Below are 14,749 nucleotides of genomic sequence, written 5' to 3'. Positions count from 1 at the left end.
ATAAAAATCAATTAATGTAGTGCCCATGAGTAGAAGCAAACAACACAACTTTTTTAAAAAGATAATCTTTATCTGTTGCCGTTGCTCCTTTTCTGAAAATCAGCTTTTTATGTTTGTGAGTCTGTTGCTGGACTCCATTTTGATCTGTTGATTTTTCCCCAATACCACACTGTCGTGAACACTGGAGAAATAACACAATTGCTGTATGGGGCTGGATGATTAAAAATCCTAATCAACAGCTTCATACAATGCTCCTAACACTAGGCAGGGCCCTCACTTCAGCTGAGGATCCCATGCCTCCCACCTTCTCAGGGGCTTTGCTCTTGCAGTGATCACTCCTCTCTCCTGAACCATCAATGGCTCCCTGTATATGGGATCAATCCCTAAGATAAGAAGGAAGTTACCTTCTTCCAATGCACTGAAAACATAATCAACAAACAAATAACATAGACTTAATGTGAATCCTGCCATCATGTAGGGTGAATTCCCCAAAGTCATATTTCAGAATCATTTTGGATATTCTGGTTCATTTTCCTTTGTAGATAATTTTGAAACTGGAGTCTAATGAACTGTGTTGCATAAGTTCATGCAGTTTTCCTCTGCAGGAAAGCAGATAAATGTGTTAGCAGCTACAAAATGACATGGGGGGAAGAAGTGAGTTTTCCCTTAGCTTGAGTAATGATCCAATGTAGAGGGAGCAGTGGGTGTTTCAGGTGAGGGGAGTGATCATTGTAGGAGCGAGACCGGTAACGAGTTGTGAGGCATGGTATACTGACCTGAGGTGAGGGGGCTGGCTTCAGTTAGGAGTGTTGTATGCGGAAGGGCAGTAGAGAGTGTCCGCAAATCACTGAAGGTGAGGGGGCCTTGGTGGTCCCTGACATAGTGGCAGCAACAGTGTGATTCACCAGCAAGACCCTGACTCACTATAACATGGTGAAATCTTTCTTTGAATAAAGGAAGAGTCAAGGGGTAGAGATGATGAAGTTGTCACTCTTGGGGAGCCTATGGATTTCTCCATAGTATGAGGCCATAGCCAAGCTGTTGTCTATTATGAAAAGTACATATATTCACAGCATTTAACAATAATCCCTCCAACTGCAAGAGAACTGGCTCACTGGATCCCTCAACCACTGTTCTGCACAGGATAATGTATAGGGGAAAAGTGCAGCCTGGTGCTGACTTTAATTTTTGTTTTCTCCTGCAGGCAGATGGAGATAGGACACAATTGTTGCCAATGAACTTTCGGTAGGCCAAGAATCCTGAACCTTTGAATTGCCCTTTCCTCCAAGTGGGAGGGAAAAAATCAGTTTCCTGGGCTGGAGCAAACAAAGACATAGATAAACCTCAAGCCAAAGATAAAGGAAAAAAAGGTGAGAAAAAAAGGCCACATGCAGTGGCTCACACCTGTAATCCCTGTATTTTTGGATGCTGAGGGAGGAGAATCCCTTGAAGCCAGGTGTTCATGACCAGCCTGGACAACATAGTGAGACCCCTGCTCTACACAATTTTTAAAATTAGCTGGACATCGTGGCACATGTCTATAGTCCCATCTACTCAGGAAGATAAAGTAGTAGGATCACTTGACCCTGAGTCCTAGGTTGTGGAGAGCTGTAAGTCCTGCGGTGTACTCTAGCTTCAGCAACAGACAGAAACTCTGTCTCAAAAAGTGGGTGGGTCTGTGAAGACACATTCCAGCCTTGTCTTCAGCTGGGCTGCCACTGTGGGTGGCAACCCTGTCCAAATATTTGAGATGGAGTCTCATTTGGCCATGAAAAAAGTCTGTGAATGTTGAATTTAGTGCTAGAGGTTTGAGGAAAATTACGATGAGATTTTAAAAATGAGTACAGTTGTTTTGGCTTTTGTTTTTGTTTTGAGATGGAGTTTTGTTCTGTTGCCCAGGACGGAGTGTAATGACGCAATCTCCGTTCACTGAAACCTTCACCTCCGAGGTTGAAGCAATTCTCCTGCATTAGCCTTCTGAGTAGCTTGGATTACAGGCACCCGCCACCATGCCTGGCTAAGTTTTGGTTTTTTTAGTAGAGATGGCATTTCACCACATTGGCCAGGCTGGTCTCAAACTTCGGACCTCAGGTGATCAGCCTGCCTTGGCCACCCAAAGTGTTGGGATTACAGGTGTGAGACACCGTGCCCAGCCAAAAACGGGTACAGTTGTAAAATGGCTTTGTGTTTTGTGGCTATTACATCTGGATGTGTGATATTAATGGAAAACTCCAGCAGTTTGACTATTTAATGCAGTTGCCACAAGCAAGGAATTCATCTTTTCTACAATTATCACAGGATAGGTGGTAGAGACAAAAGGGGTGGATGTTATGTAAACTGATTTTTAAATTTTTTCCAAATTCAGGATTTCACTCTGTCCATTTCATAAATATGAAGAATCTTTTCACTAAATTTACATTATAATATGTTTTTCAGAAGATATTTTTTCCCTTCTGTTTACAATCTTTCCGGAAAAAAAAAGGTCTAGAGGATGAAATGGGATGATTAAAGAGATAAAAACTTATCATCACAGAAGACTCTATGCTGATTTTTTAATAGTGGAGAAAACAGAAAACCTGGCATATGAGCAGAGGCAAGGGAAGGAAGAAAGACATTGGTTGTCACTGTTTTTCAAAATTGTTACTGGAAACTCTGAACCTTTCCTCAAGAAATACTTCCCATGCAGGCTTTCCAAGCCACTATGAGCCAAAGGTAAAACCACACTCACAGGTGGGCCAGTGATTACCTTACAGGCATTCAGGGAAATCAGCTATCAGTTGAGAGGTATAAATGTGCAATAACACAACCTTAAAAAAGCATACAAGTGTGAATTGATTGGGTCTACAGCATGTTTAAAAAGCATGTATAAAAATTGACAGAGATGGGAGGATCACTTGAAGTCATGTGGTTGAGAGCAGCCTGAGTAACACAGTGAAGCCCCTCCATGCCATTTAAAAGAATAATAAAACACACTAAATATACTAGGTGGGCATGGTGGCGGCCACCTGCCGTTCTAGCTACACGGGAGGTTGCAGTGTGAGGAGGACTGCTTGAGCTCAAGAGATGGAGACTGCAGAGAAGCATGGTCATGCCACTGCCCTCCACCCTGGGCAACAGAAAAATACCCTGAGAAAAAAAGTATGTGTAAATATGGACATAAAATTCTTTATTTCTGTCACAAAAGGTCTTTCCAAGACACACCCCCTACTAAGGGTGACATACAACTCTGTTCTCAACGTTTCTGAATCCATGAGAATGGGTGGGCAAAAGACAAAAAAAAAAATCTCTCGCGTCCCTTTCTTTCTACTACAAACAACCTGGGATTCGGTGAGGGAACAGTGGGAAAACCCTGGCCAGACCTGCATGTGCCTGACTCAGTGTGCATGCTGCACAAGTCCCTTTTATGGCATGCGCTTTGTCTGTCTGCCTTCTGTCTCTGCAGAGCTGTGCAAGGAGATGTAGTGACTTCCACTAGGACTCAGCCAGTAGGTTCGCAGATTAGTCCTCCCAGAGTTGAAGTGTGAGAGAGTGTGAGGAGGAGCCCGCGGGCGCAGTCCATGGCCTCCTAGGGGAAAGGACCTTGCGGTCCCTGTCCTTCTCCTAACAGGCTGAGATGCAGCAGTGTCCTTGCCGTAGTGGGGTTCCTGGACAGGGAAGGTAGCAGGTCCATAGAGCAGAAGAGGGCCTCGTGAACATAGAGTGAGTTTTGAAGGGGAAACTCTTTGTGGTATTTGAGTCCCGGAGGCACAGGAAACCACCCACAGAGGGCACATTCTGAAGTCCTCATTTGGGACTTGGGACAGGGCACAGAACTGCTAGGTGCAGGTGGGGTGGGGTAGGCGGGGCACGCCCTGGCGTGGCGAGGAGGTGGGGCCACAGCCCACAAGGCGAGCACCAACCTCACTGGGCATGCTCTTGGTGCGCCACCTGCGTGCGCATGTTCACTGGGAGTCTTCCCATCAGCCCCTTCGCCACGTGGTGAACGTCGCGGAGCTGTGAGGGTGTGAGGGTTACTTTACTGTGGTACAGACCATTTCTACCGCTACTGAGACTCAGCTGGTAGGTCTACAGACCAGTCCTCGCAGGAGTGGAAGTGTGAGTGAGTGTGAGGAGGAACTTGTGGCTTTCCAAGGCATGGGACAGTGTGGTCCGTGGCCTCCCACATAAAGAATCTTGAGGTGATAGTCCTCCTCATGCCGGGGCGCCATCTTGGGGCTTGTGATGGGTTCTGAACAAGGGAGAAAGTTGCGCTGTGGAGTTGCGAGATCAAGTGAAGACGGGGAGAGTGCTAGGGGTGCTGTTGGAGGTATCCAAGTCTTGAAAGGGCCTGGAACCCCGGAGAGAGGACATATTCCAGACTCCTTCGTAAGGACTCGGGAAAGGGCTGGGTGGGAGGTAAGGAGAGGGTCTGGAACACAGTGGGTTAGAGACAGGAGCTCACAGGTATATAGCGTGCTTGGCACAGGTGTCCAGTGAGGAGCGCCCAGGGCTTCGTCTCAATTTCTCAGCTCTACAGTGGAGGTTCGAATGGGTGGGACCCCTCATTCCAACAAAACTTGATTTTAGGTGGGAAGTGGGCCTAGCAGATGGGTGTGTGACAAAAGCCGTGGTCACTTCAGTTTTAATTCACCAGCTGCATTTTTCTAAAGATCTCCACGATGAAGAGTCCAGTTGTGAAACCAACCTCATCAGAAATAACCCTGTGTCATTGGCCAGGAGCCTTAAGACATTGCTTAGGTAGCTTGACCAATTTAAGGGAGTGTGTACGCATTTGATTCAGAAGGCACACACACTCACTTGCCCCCAGACTTACTTTCAAAGCCTTACCAAATTTCTTTTAAAAATTGCAAGTTGACATTTCACTATGGAAGTGGTCAAATATACCTACCCTGTCAAGTGCATTTTCCCAGTCACAGCTTTCTGTTTGCATTGTGAAATATGAATTGGCAAGGAAGATCAAGATTGGCCTAGACCAAGACGATATGTACAATGGACTCAGCCAGTTAGGTCCACAGGCCAATCCCACTGGAAGTTGAAGTGTGAGTGAGGGTGAGGAGGAGACAGCAGGCTTCCGAGGGTCGGGCCTCTAGGTCAGTGACTCCGAGGGAGAAGCGCCTTGAGGCTGTCATCCTTCTCATGCCGCTCCATGGCTATGGGCCTTCTTGTGTTGTCGGAGTCAGAACGAACGAAGAAGAAGGGTCTTGGAGTGGGCGGCAGGGGCGGGGGGCGGCAGCTAGGTGAAGCTGTGGTGATGCTGGGGTGCTGTTGGCAGTATCCAAGTCCCAGAAACGCCTGGAACCCCTAACAGAGGACAGATTCCATACTCCTCAAAGGGGATCAGGGCTGCGATGGTGTGGGCGGTAAGGAAGGGGCCTGGAAAGTGGGGACACTCTGGAACAGTGTTCGCAGCCCCAGGGTTTGTATAACGAAACTCAGAGGTGCCAGCCCGGTGAGGACCCCCCACAACTGTGTGGCAACTTCTCAACTCCATCTTGGAAGTTCGAGTGGGTGGGCGGGGCTCTCCATTCCAACAAAACTTCATTTTGGAAGGGAAATGGGCCTAGCAAATGGGTGTGTGACAAAAGCTGTGGGCACTTAAATTTTAACTCTCAAGCTGTATTTTCTTAAATGTCTCACTAAGAAGAGACCAGTTATGAAACAAAACCTCATTGGAAATACCGTGTGTCTCTTGCCGTGAGCCCTAAGGCATTGCTCAGCTAGCTTGATAAACTTAATTGGTTGTGCAAGTATTCGATTCAGAAGGCATACACACTTATACATGCCCTCTGACTGACTTTTCAATGTATTACCAAATTTTTTAAAATTGCAAGTTAACATACGGCCTTGGAAGTGCTCAAATATAGTATCCTCTCATGTGCGTTTTTGCAATCACAATATTCTGGGGTTTTTTGTTTTTGTTTTTGTTTGGTTTGGTTTGATTTTTTTGAGACGGAGTTTTGCTCTTATTGCCCAGGCTGGAATGCAATGGCGCAATCTCGGCTGCCTGCAGCCCTCGCCTCCGGAGTTCAAGTGATTCTTCTGCCTCTGCCTCCCTACTAGCTGGGATTACAGGCACCTGCCAGCAAGCCTGGCTAAGTTTTTGTATTTTTAGTAGAGACGGGGTTTCACCATGTTGGCCAGGCTGACCTTGAACTCCTGACCTCAGGTCATCCACCCACTTTGGCCTCCTAAAGTGCACACTCTTCTATTTGCAGAGTGAAATATGAGTGGGCGAGAAAGAAAACATAGACCAATACGACATGTGCGACTTGTTCAGCTGACCAGGCCTGTCGTGAGTGACTTAACATTTGATGTTTTCTATTAGCAGAATGTTGTTGTTGTTGTTGTTGTTGTTGTGTTGTAGAATTAGTTTAGATATACTGATGAAGTTCTCCCATGTTGATAAAAAGTGATCAAGGCAGCTCATGAAGGAAAGAGTAACCCAGAGGACTACATACTAGTCTTGTTTGGATGTGTGATCTTGTGTTCCCCAGATTTGACTGATGATTTCCTCCTCATGCTTATTTATAGCACAGCATATACATTCAACCTGACATAAATTAAAATGGTGTCCAAAGCCATTGAGGGTAACAGTCTTAGAATTACCTCTCAATGGGAGGAGTGACTTTATGAAGAATAAGTATGTGGAATAGTGTTGGGGCACGTCTTTAAACATGCGTATGATCAGAAGTATCTATGTAATGTGTATATTCATATTATTGACATGCATTAAAAAGAATTTTTTTTATCTGCACACACACACGCACACACACACCCCTTTTCCCAGGAGCCCGATGTGCCAAAGCCTCAAGGAGAAGGAACACCAGCTGAAAGTCAGGATTGTACATCTGGTCAGAAGAGAGATGATCAGGGTAGAGCTAAAATTCGAAATGCTTGGAATGGTAAGAAAGAATGTGTATGGGGGGAGGAGGCCTATGTGTGCATCATGCCTTATGCCATGACCAGTAACAGGAGGAAAGAAAACATTAGGAAAGGATCTCAAACATTTATTGAGAGTTGGCTAGAAACGGGATGGGTATAGTTTGCAGCTTCCTGCAGTCCCTGGGTGTGATGAATCTTCTCTTTTTCTTCAAGATGCATTTCGTATGCTTGAAAATACACTCCTTCCTAAATCAGATGAAACCATTTGATTGGTTGTATGAAAATGTACATTATTGCACTAATTTAATTTGATCTTCTTAGGATGTTGCAGTGTGATCTTCTCAGCCATGGTGTCCACAGTGTTGTAAGCACCCTTTAACAGCATATGGAGTGCCAAGTCACCCTATATTATAACACCCTGAAGAAAGCCCATTTGCAAAGGGATGTTAATCTCATTTTGTAAATAAGAAAACTGCGGCCAGGCGCAGTGTCTCACGCATGTAATCCCAGCATTCTGGGAGGCCGAGGTGGGTAGATCACCTGAGGTCAGGTGTCTGAGAACAGCCTGGCCAATATGGTGAAAACCTGTCTCTACTAAAAATCCAAAAAGTAGCTGGGTATTATGGCACATGTCTGTAATCCCAGCTAAGCCTGCTGAGACAGGAGAATTGCTTGAGCCCAGGCAGAGGAGGTCGCAGTGAAGCGAGATCGTGCCACTGCATTCCAGCCTGGGAGACAGAGTGAGACTAGGTCTCTAAATAAATAAATGAATAAGAAAACTGAGGCTCAGAGACTGAGACTTACCAAGAACACTTGACTCATGGAGAAAGAATTCATATTTTGTTCCAAGGTTTGCATTCTTCCTACCATCTATGTTAGAAAATGTGAATGATTTTGCTTAAAAATTCTTAATTCTCAAATGTGTCTGTACTGTAACATACTTCAGTATTGGCTCAGGACTAAATGCAGTTCAGTGAAACAGGATAGCAACCCCAGAAAAGAGGCCAACGAATGACAGCCACTGTTTCCTTTGGTGTGTATTTTTGACAGTATGTTTGGTAAAAGGTGGATAATTCAGGACACTGGCCTACAGGTAACTATATTAGTAGGATTTTGAAGGGACTTTTAAAAGTCATTTCACTATTTTTATAATTATAAAACTCAAAGTATGATAAGATTATCATGAAACAAATTGTTTCCTCAACAGACAACTTTTTCAAACTAAAGATAGACCGAATTTTGGCTACAGACTATTTTAGCAATTCACTGTTAAGGGGGTTCTAGAATATGACAGTGATCAATGCCCATTAATTTCTTTACACATCAGTTACCATACTCTCATTGGAAGACAGTGATTTTGCTGTTGTATTTTATACTGTTTCTTAATGACATTCATGTATGGAAAGTCACATATGGGGCCTTTGAACTGAAGCATTACTTTAATTAAGATTCACATAAACAGAATCAAAGACAGAAAGCACATGATTATCTCAACTGATGCAGAGAAGGCCTTTGACAAAATTCAACAGCCCTTTATGCTAAAAACCCTCACTAAACTAGGTATTGACAGAACGTATCTCAAAATAATAAAAGCTATTTATGACAAACCAACAGCCAATATCATACTGAATGGACAAAAACTGGAAGCATTCCCTTTGAAATCTGGCACTAGACAAGGATGCCCTCTCTCACCACTCCTATTCAATATACTATTGGAAGTTCTAGCCAGAGCAATCAGGCAAGAAAAAGAAATAAAGGGTATTCAGATAGGAAAGGAGGAAGTCAAATTGTCTCTATTTGCAGACGACATGATTGTATATCTAGAAGACCCCATCGTCTCAGCCCCAAATCTCCTAAAACTGATAATCAACTTCAGGAAAGTCTCAGGATACAAAATCAATGTGCAAAAATCACAAGCATTCCTATACACCAATAAGAGACTTAAAGAGAGCCAAATCAAGAACAAACTGCCATTCACAATTGCTACAAAGAGAATAAAATACCTAGGAATACAACTAACAAGGAACGTAAAGGACCTCTTCAAGGAGAACTACAAACCGCTGCTCAACGAAATAAGAGAGGACACAAACAGATGGAGAAACATTCCATGATCATGGTTAGGAAGAATCAATATCGTGAAAATGGCCATACTGCCCAAAGTAATTTACAGATTCAACTCTATCCCCATCAAGCTACCAATGACCTTCTGCACAGAACTGGAAAAAAACACCTTAAACTTCATATGGAACCAAAAGAGAGCCCGCATAGCCAAGTCAATTGTAAGCAAAAAGAACAAAGCGGGAGGAATCACACTACCGGACTTCAAACTATACTACAAGGCTACAGTAATCAAAACAGCATGGTACTTGTACCAAAATAGAGATATAGACCAGTGGAACAGAACAGAGGCCTTGGAGGCAACACAACATATCTACAACCATCCGATCTTTGACAAACCTGACAAAAACAAGCAATGGGGAAAGGATTCCCTGTTTAATAAATGGTGTTGGGAAAACCGGCTAACCATGTGCAGAAAGCAGAAACTGGACCCCTTCCTGACACCTTACACTAAAATTAACTCCAGATGGATTAAAGACTTAAACATAAGACCTAACACCATAAAAACCCTAGAAGAAAATCTAGGCAAAACCATTCAGGACATAGGCGTAGGCAAGGACTTCATGACCAAAACACCAAAAGCATTGACAACAGAAGCCAAAATAGACAAATGGGACCTGATCAAACTCCACAGCTTCTGCACAGCAAAAGAAACAGTCATTAGAATAAATCGGCAACCAATAGAATGGGAAAAAATTTTGCAGTTTACCCATCTGACAAAGGGCTGATATCCAGAATTTACCATGAACTAAAGCAGATTTACAAGAAAAAGACAAACCAGCCCATTCAAAAGTGGGCAAAGGATATGAACAGACACTTTACAAAAGAAGACAAACATGAACCCAACAAACATATGAAAAAATGCTCATCATCACTGGTCATTAGAGAAATGCAAATCAAAACTACATTGGGATACCATCTCATGCCAGTTAGAATGGTGATCATTAAAAAATCTGGAGACAACAGATGCTGGAGAGGATGTGGAGAAATAGGAACACTTTTACACTGTTGGTGGGAGTGTAAATTAGTTCAACCATTGTGGAAGACAGTGTGGCGATTCCTCAAGGACCTAGAAATAGAAATTCCATTTGACCCAGCAATCCCATTACTGGGTATATATCCAAAGGATTATAAATCATTCTACTATAAGGACACATGCACACGAATGCTCATTGCAGCACAGTTTATAATAGCGAAGACCTGGAACCAACCTAAATGCCCATCGATGATAGACTGGACAGGGAAAATGTGGCACATATACACCATGGAATATTATGCAGCCATCAAGAACGATGAGTTCACGTCCTTTGTAGGGACATGGATGAACCTGGAAACCATCATTCTCAGCGAACTGACACAAGAACAGAAAATCAAACACTGCATGTTCTCACTCATAGGCAGGTGTTGAACAATGAGAGCACATGGACACAGGGCGGGGAGCACTACACACTGGGGTCTGTTGGGGGGAAATAGAGGAGGGGACAGCGGGGGTTGGGGAGTTGGGGAGAGATATCATGGGGAGAAATGCCAGATATAGGTGAAGGGGAGGAAGGCAGCAAATCACACTGCCATGTGTGTACCTATGCAACAATCTTGCATGTTCTTAACATGTACCCCAAAACCTGAAATACAATAAAAAAAGATTAACCCCAACATTTTCAAGGTACCTCAACAGGGGATGAGTGTCATGACTATAAGATTTTTCATAGGCCCACCAACACATTGATGTACACCTTCAGATAATTACGTTAAGTTTTGATTAAAATGCTATCTGTGGGGCAGTCTTCAGATTTCCTAGGTAGCTGTATGTTGATAATACACAATGGTAAAGTATGGGAAATGTAGGTGTGGTGCGATTTATCCTCAGACTGTCGTTTAAGATAAGATATCATAATACAGGAAGACAAAGGTGGGACATCTTTGCATCACATTTATTACCATAGTAGCCTACAGACTCATTACATAACACTGAGGAAAAGAATATGATCATTTCCTCATTTATCATTCTTGTTTCGCTGCTCCAGTCTGTATCCTTTGTATTTTTTAGTGCCTGACCTGAACGCTAATATCCAGAAGCTGTCTCTGTCAAAGACCGAGGGTGAATGCGGAGATGGTCGTGATGAAGAGGGGAAGAGTGTGCCAAAATCAAAAGAGGTTAAAATGCCAGAAGGAGGTATGCTATCCATTAAGATTCAAAATTATGTGCTTTCTGTATTCCACAATATTATACTTTGATAATAAAAAGAGAGAACATTACTGCCCCTTGAGAAACAGAGTTCAAATGCAGACTTTCTTTGGAAGGTAGTTCAGACCACAGAATCCTGACTGCAAAACTGAAACACTCTCAGATACAGACAGAAATAGGGTGAAAGTTATATTGAATCATCAAATAAAAAAAATTTTCTTCTGAGTATCACCAACAGCTAACAATTTTCACGTTATTTTCTAGTTTCTGCTTTGCTCAAATACATTCTAATGCCACCTTTTATGAAATATGCTGACCTGAAGGAGATTCTAGTACCAGCTCTAACACAATTTTTGAGATTCTGAACAAATCTCTTAAGTCCTAAACCCGTTTTTCTTTTATTAAAAGTAGCGAATGCCCATCAGATAGATTCAAATCCATTTCAGTGCTGGTTTCTGGATGCTCTAGTTCTGTTGGAGAGAATGCAGAGATACTCTTATTTTCATGATTTGTTTTTCATAACAATGAGCTTCAGTCCAATTATAATATCCAACTTGAGGTTTCATTGTCCCTAAGAAAATGAGTGGGCACTCTGCTGGATGTTTGTTTACTTGTATGGAGACTTTCGTCAGTGTTCTTGGATTTTGTCAAATCCTGAATTCTCTCAGGCTGTTAAACAATTGCATTTTTTTTTTCACACGGAGTCTCGCTCTGTCACCCAGACTGGAGTGCAGTGGTTCGATTTTGTTCACTGCAAACTCTTGCCTCCCGGGTTTAAGCGATTCTCGTGCCTCAGCCTCTCGTGTAGCTGGGAATACAGGTACATGCTCCCATGCCTGACTAATTTTTGTATTTTTAGTAGAGATGGGGTTTCACCATGTTAGCCAGGCTGGGCTCGAACTCCTGATCTCAAGTGATCCACCTGCCTTGGCCTCCCAAAGTGCTGGGATTATAGGGGTTGAGCCACCTCCCTTTCCAGACCCAATGATTGCGTTTTAAAGTCTTCCTGCAGTGAAGCCTTAAATGACTGAATAATAAAATGGAAAGAGACAGTCACGTTTTCTGGCTCATGAAGTAGGGATCATGCATGTAAATCAGTGATGTTCAAGCTGGTTGTAAGATGCCTGTGTTAGGCATGCTCACTGCCCTCCTGTAAGTCTTCGTGAGCTACTGTGTGTAATTAGACTGAAGACACACATGGCAACCTCTAACCATATCAGAGGTTATATATTGCAAGTTTCTGCCTTGAGTCTTCAAACGATACGATTTAAAGTTCAAAGACTATAATGTACTAAGTCCTGAGTAGTCTACATAGGTATCTTTTATACATATTTTCCGAATTGCTGACTTAATTAAAAGAACCTCTGAATTGAAAGGAAGCGCGGCATATTTATGGGAGAAATTACCTAAATGTTTGTACTCCACACTGCTGAACAACTTCATTAGACTATTTACATTAAAAGATTGTTTTCAGATGATTTCCAGGAGCCTATTGAACAAGCTTCAATTGTATTCTTAGGATAGTCATAGCATTAAAAGTATATCTTATTAAAATAGTAAATTACATGATACAAGAAAATAATATTAAATAAAAAAATAATAAATGAGTCACAGAATAAACTTAAGGGAAAAGGAAACAGGCAGTAAATGAAAGATGCGAATCATTAACAAAAGTAAAACTAATCCAAAAGTAATACATTTAATAGATTTTTTTTTTTTTTTGGAGAAATAGCTGAGAAGGGAGCATCCAGTAGATTAAACAATCTTGAAGAAAATGGAAAAGGCACAACATGGAATATGAGTGAACAAGACACAGGTATTGAATGTAGGGCATAATTGAAAGGGAATACATTCTTGAACACTAATGTTTTCAGAGTGTGGATGAAACGGTTGAAATGACAGAAATGCCTACAATATTTAATATATTCCTGTAATACCTCAATATCTGAACATCACAAAGGCTGTGGAAGAACTTATGAAATTTGCCAGTTGTCCCTCAAAAACAGTTACTTTTAGAAGGAAATATTTAGCTTTTCCGGATGTCTAACTCTTCGATTTGTTTCCCTCTCCATTTCTTTTTTTTCCACACTGGTTATGATGTATAACTCTTTCACATTTTAATATCATGATAGTGATACCTTAAAACTTATATGACCATTTAATTAATTATATACAAACCAGAATACTTTCCAGTGAAAAATGTGTCATTATTTATATTGACATGAGGACTATAGGTGAAAACTGGATGCAAATGGTTAGTGTATATTAAAGAAAAAAGAAGGGCAAACTAGCTCAAAGGAATATTATTGCACTTCCACACAATAGAGAGAAAAAACCACAAAACTGTCCTTTCTGTTCACTTCACTTATGTATTTCCTAATGTGGCATTAACTGTTTTCTCAAAAGATAGTTTTCAGACTATTTGCAGGAGGCTATTGGACATCCAGGCCATAGTTTCAAGCCAAAACATTAAATTATACATGTTTTCTGAAGGATTTTTTTTTTCAGAAATTCCTTCTGTTTCTTAGGTTTTTTGTCACCTGGTTGTAGTTTGAGTAAAACTCTACATAATGTTTGCTATCTAATCTAAGCCCCTTTTAATAGGTTCACTTGATTTAATGTGTTCTGACCTTGGACTGTCTTTTTGTTTCCTTCTAGCACTAAAAGCAGGGTGTGCTTAAACAATGTCGCAACTGTATATGCATGGTAGTGTATCTTCAAAGTCTCTACAGAGGTCTAGTTGAATGTTAGCCATATGGTGACTCTTAGGCTTCTGGTTTTAGTCCATTGTATAAAATGAAAACTTTGATGTAATTGCATACCTTTAATTTCATCTGAATACAGTTGTGCTAGTAATGTTCCCTCCTGTTATGTTTCTCTTGCAGCAGAAGGGAAACCACAGGTTTAAACGAAGACGAGCTGAAAGAATGCAAACTGAATTTATCTGAGATATTTGACTTTTAAAAATCTCCACAAAGTTTTCCAGTTTCCTCCAAAGAAGTATTGCACATGTTTTCATTCTCACATCATAGACACTATTGAAAATTTTGGCCTGGTGCAGTTGCTCACACCTGTAATCCAACACATAGGGATGCTGAAGCAGGAGGATTGCTTGAGCTTGGGAGATTGAGATGTGCCTGGGCAACATGGCAAAATGCCTTCTCTACAAAAATAAATTAATGAATGCATGAATGTATACATGTATGTGTGTAGGTGCAGTCCCAGCTACTCTGGAAGCTGAGGTGGGAGGATCCCTTGAGCCTAGGAGTTCGAGGATGAAGGTAGTCATGTTTACACCACTGCAACTCCAGCCTGGGTGAATGAGACTCGTGTCTGAATAAAAAGCATAATTTTTCCAACTTTGTATTCTCATTTGGCTGGTATACACCTGTGTGATATTATGAAATAAATATTTTGTGCTGGACCCTGCTTACTGTCATACAACTACAATTTGTAGAAACTCCACATAGTGATGCCTTTTTGTATGCCAGTGAGTTGACCAATGGCTGGGAGCTCCTAGGTAGCTCTAGGATCGTGGATTAGAGCGTTAGCCTTTCAGCCCCA

At 42.0% G+C, this 14,749-nt stretch overlaps 1 protein-coding gene across 1 annotated transcript; it reads left to right on the top strand.

The window, feature by feature from the left end:
• The first annotated feature begins 6,223 nt into the window (after positions 1–6,223).
• LOC105709665 (X antigen family member 5-like) lies at positions 6,224–14,269 on the top strand. Its single transcript, XM_064364303.1, has 4 exons — positions 6,224–6,292; positions 6,788–6,902; positions 11,048–11,173; positions 14,071–14,269. Exons 1-4 carry the CDS (start codon positions 6,224–6,226, stop codon positions 14,091–14,093), a joined length of 333 nt encoding a protein of 110 aa, XP_064220373.1. The 3' UTR covers positions 14,094–14,269.
• The last annotated feature ends 480 nt before the right edge of the window (positions 14,270–14,749 follow it).

Source organism: Aotus nancymaae, unplaced genomic scaffold, assembly GCF_030222135.1.
Source record: "Aotus nancymaae isolate 86718 unplaced genomic scaffold, 86718_ANA_hifiasm-v0.15.2.pri h1tg000058l, whole genome shotgun sequence".
In the NCBI taxonomy this organism is placed as follows: Eukaryota; Metazoa; Chordata; class Mammalia; order Primates; family Aotidae; genus Aotus; species Aotus nancymaae.
Note: the sequence above shows the minus strand (reverse complement) of the source record. Positions and strands in the feature narration are given on the sequence as shown.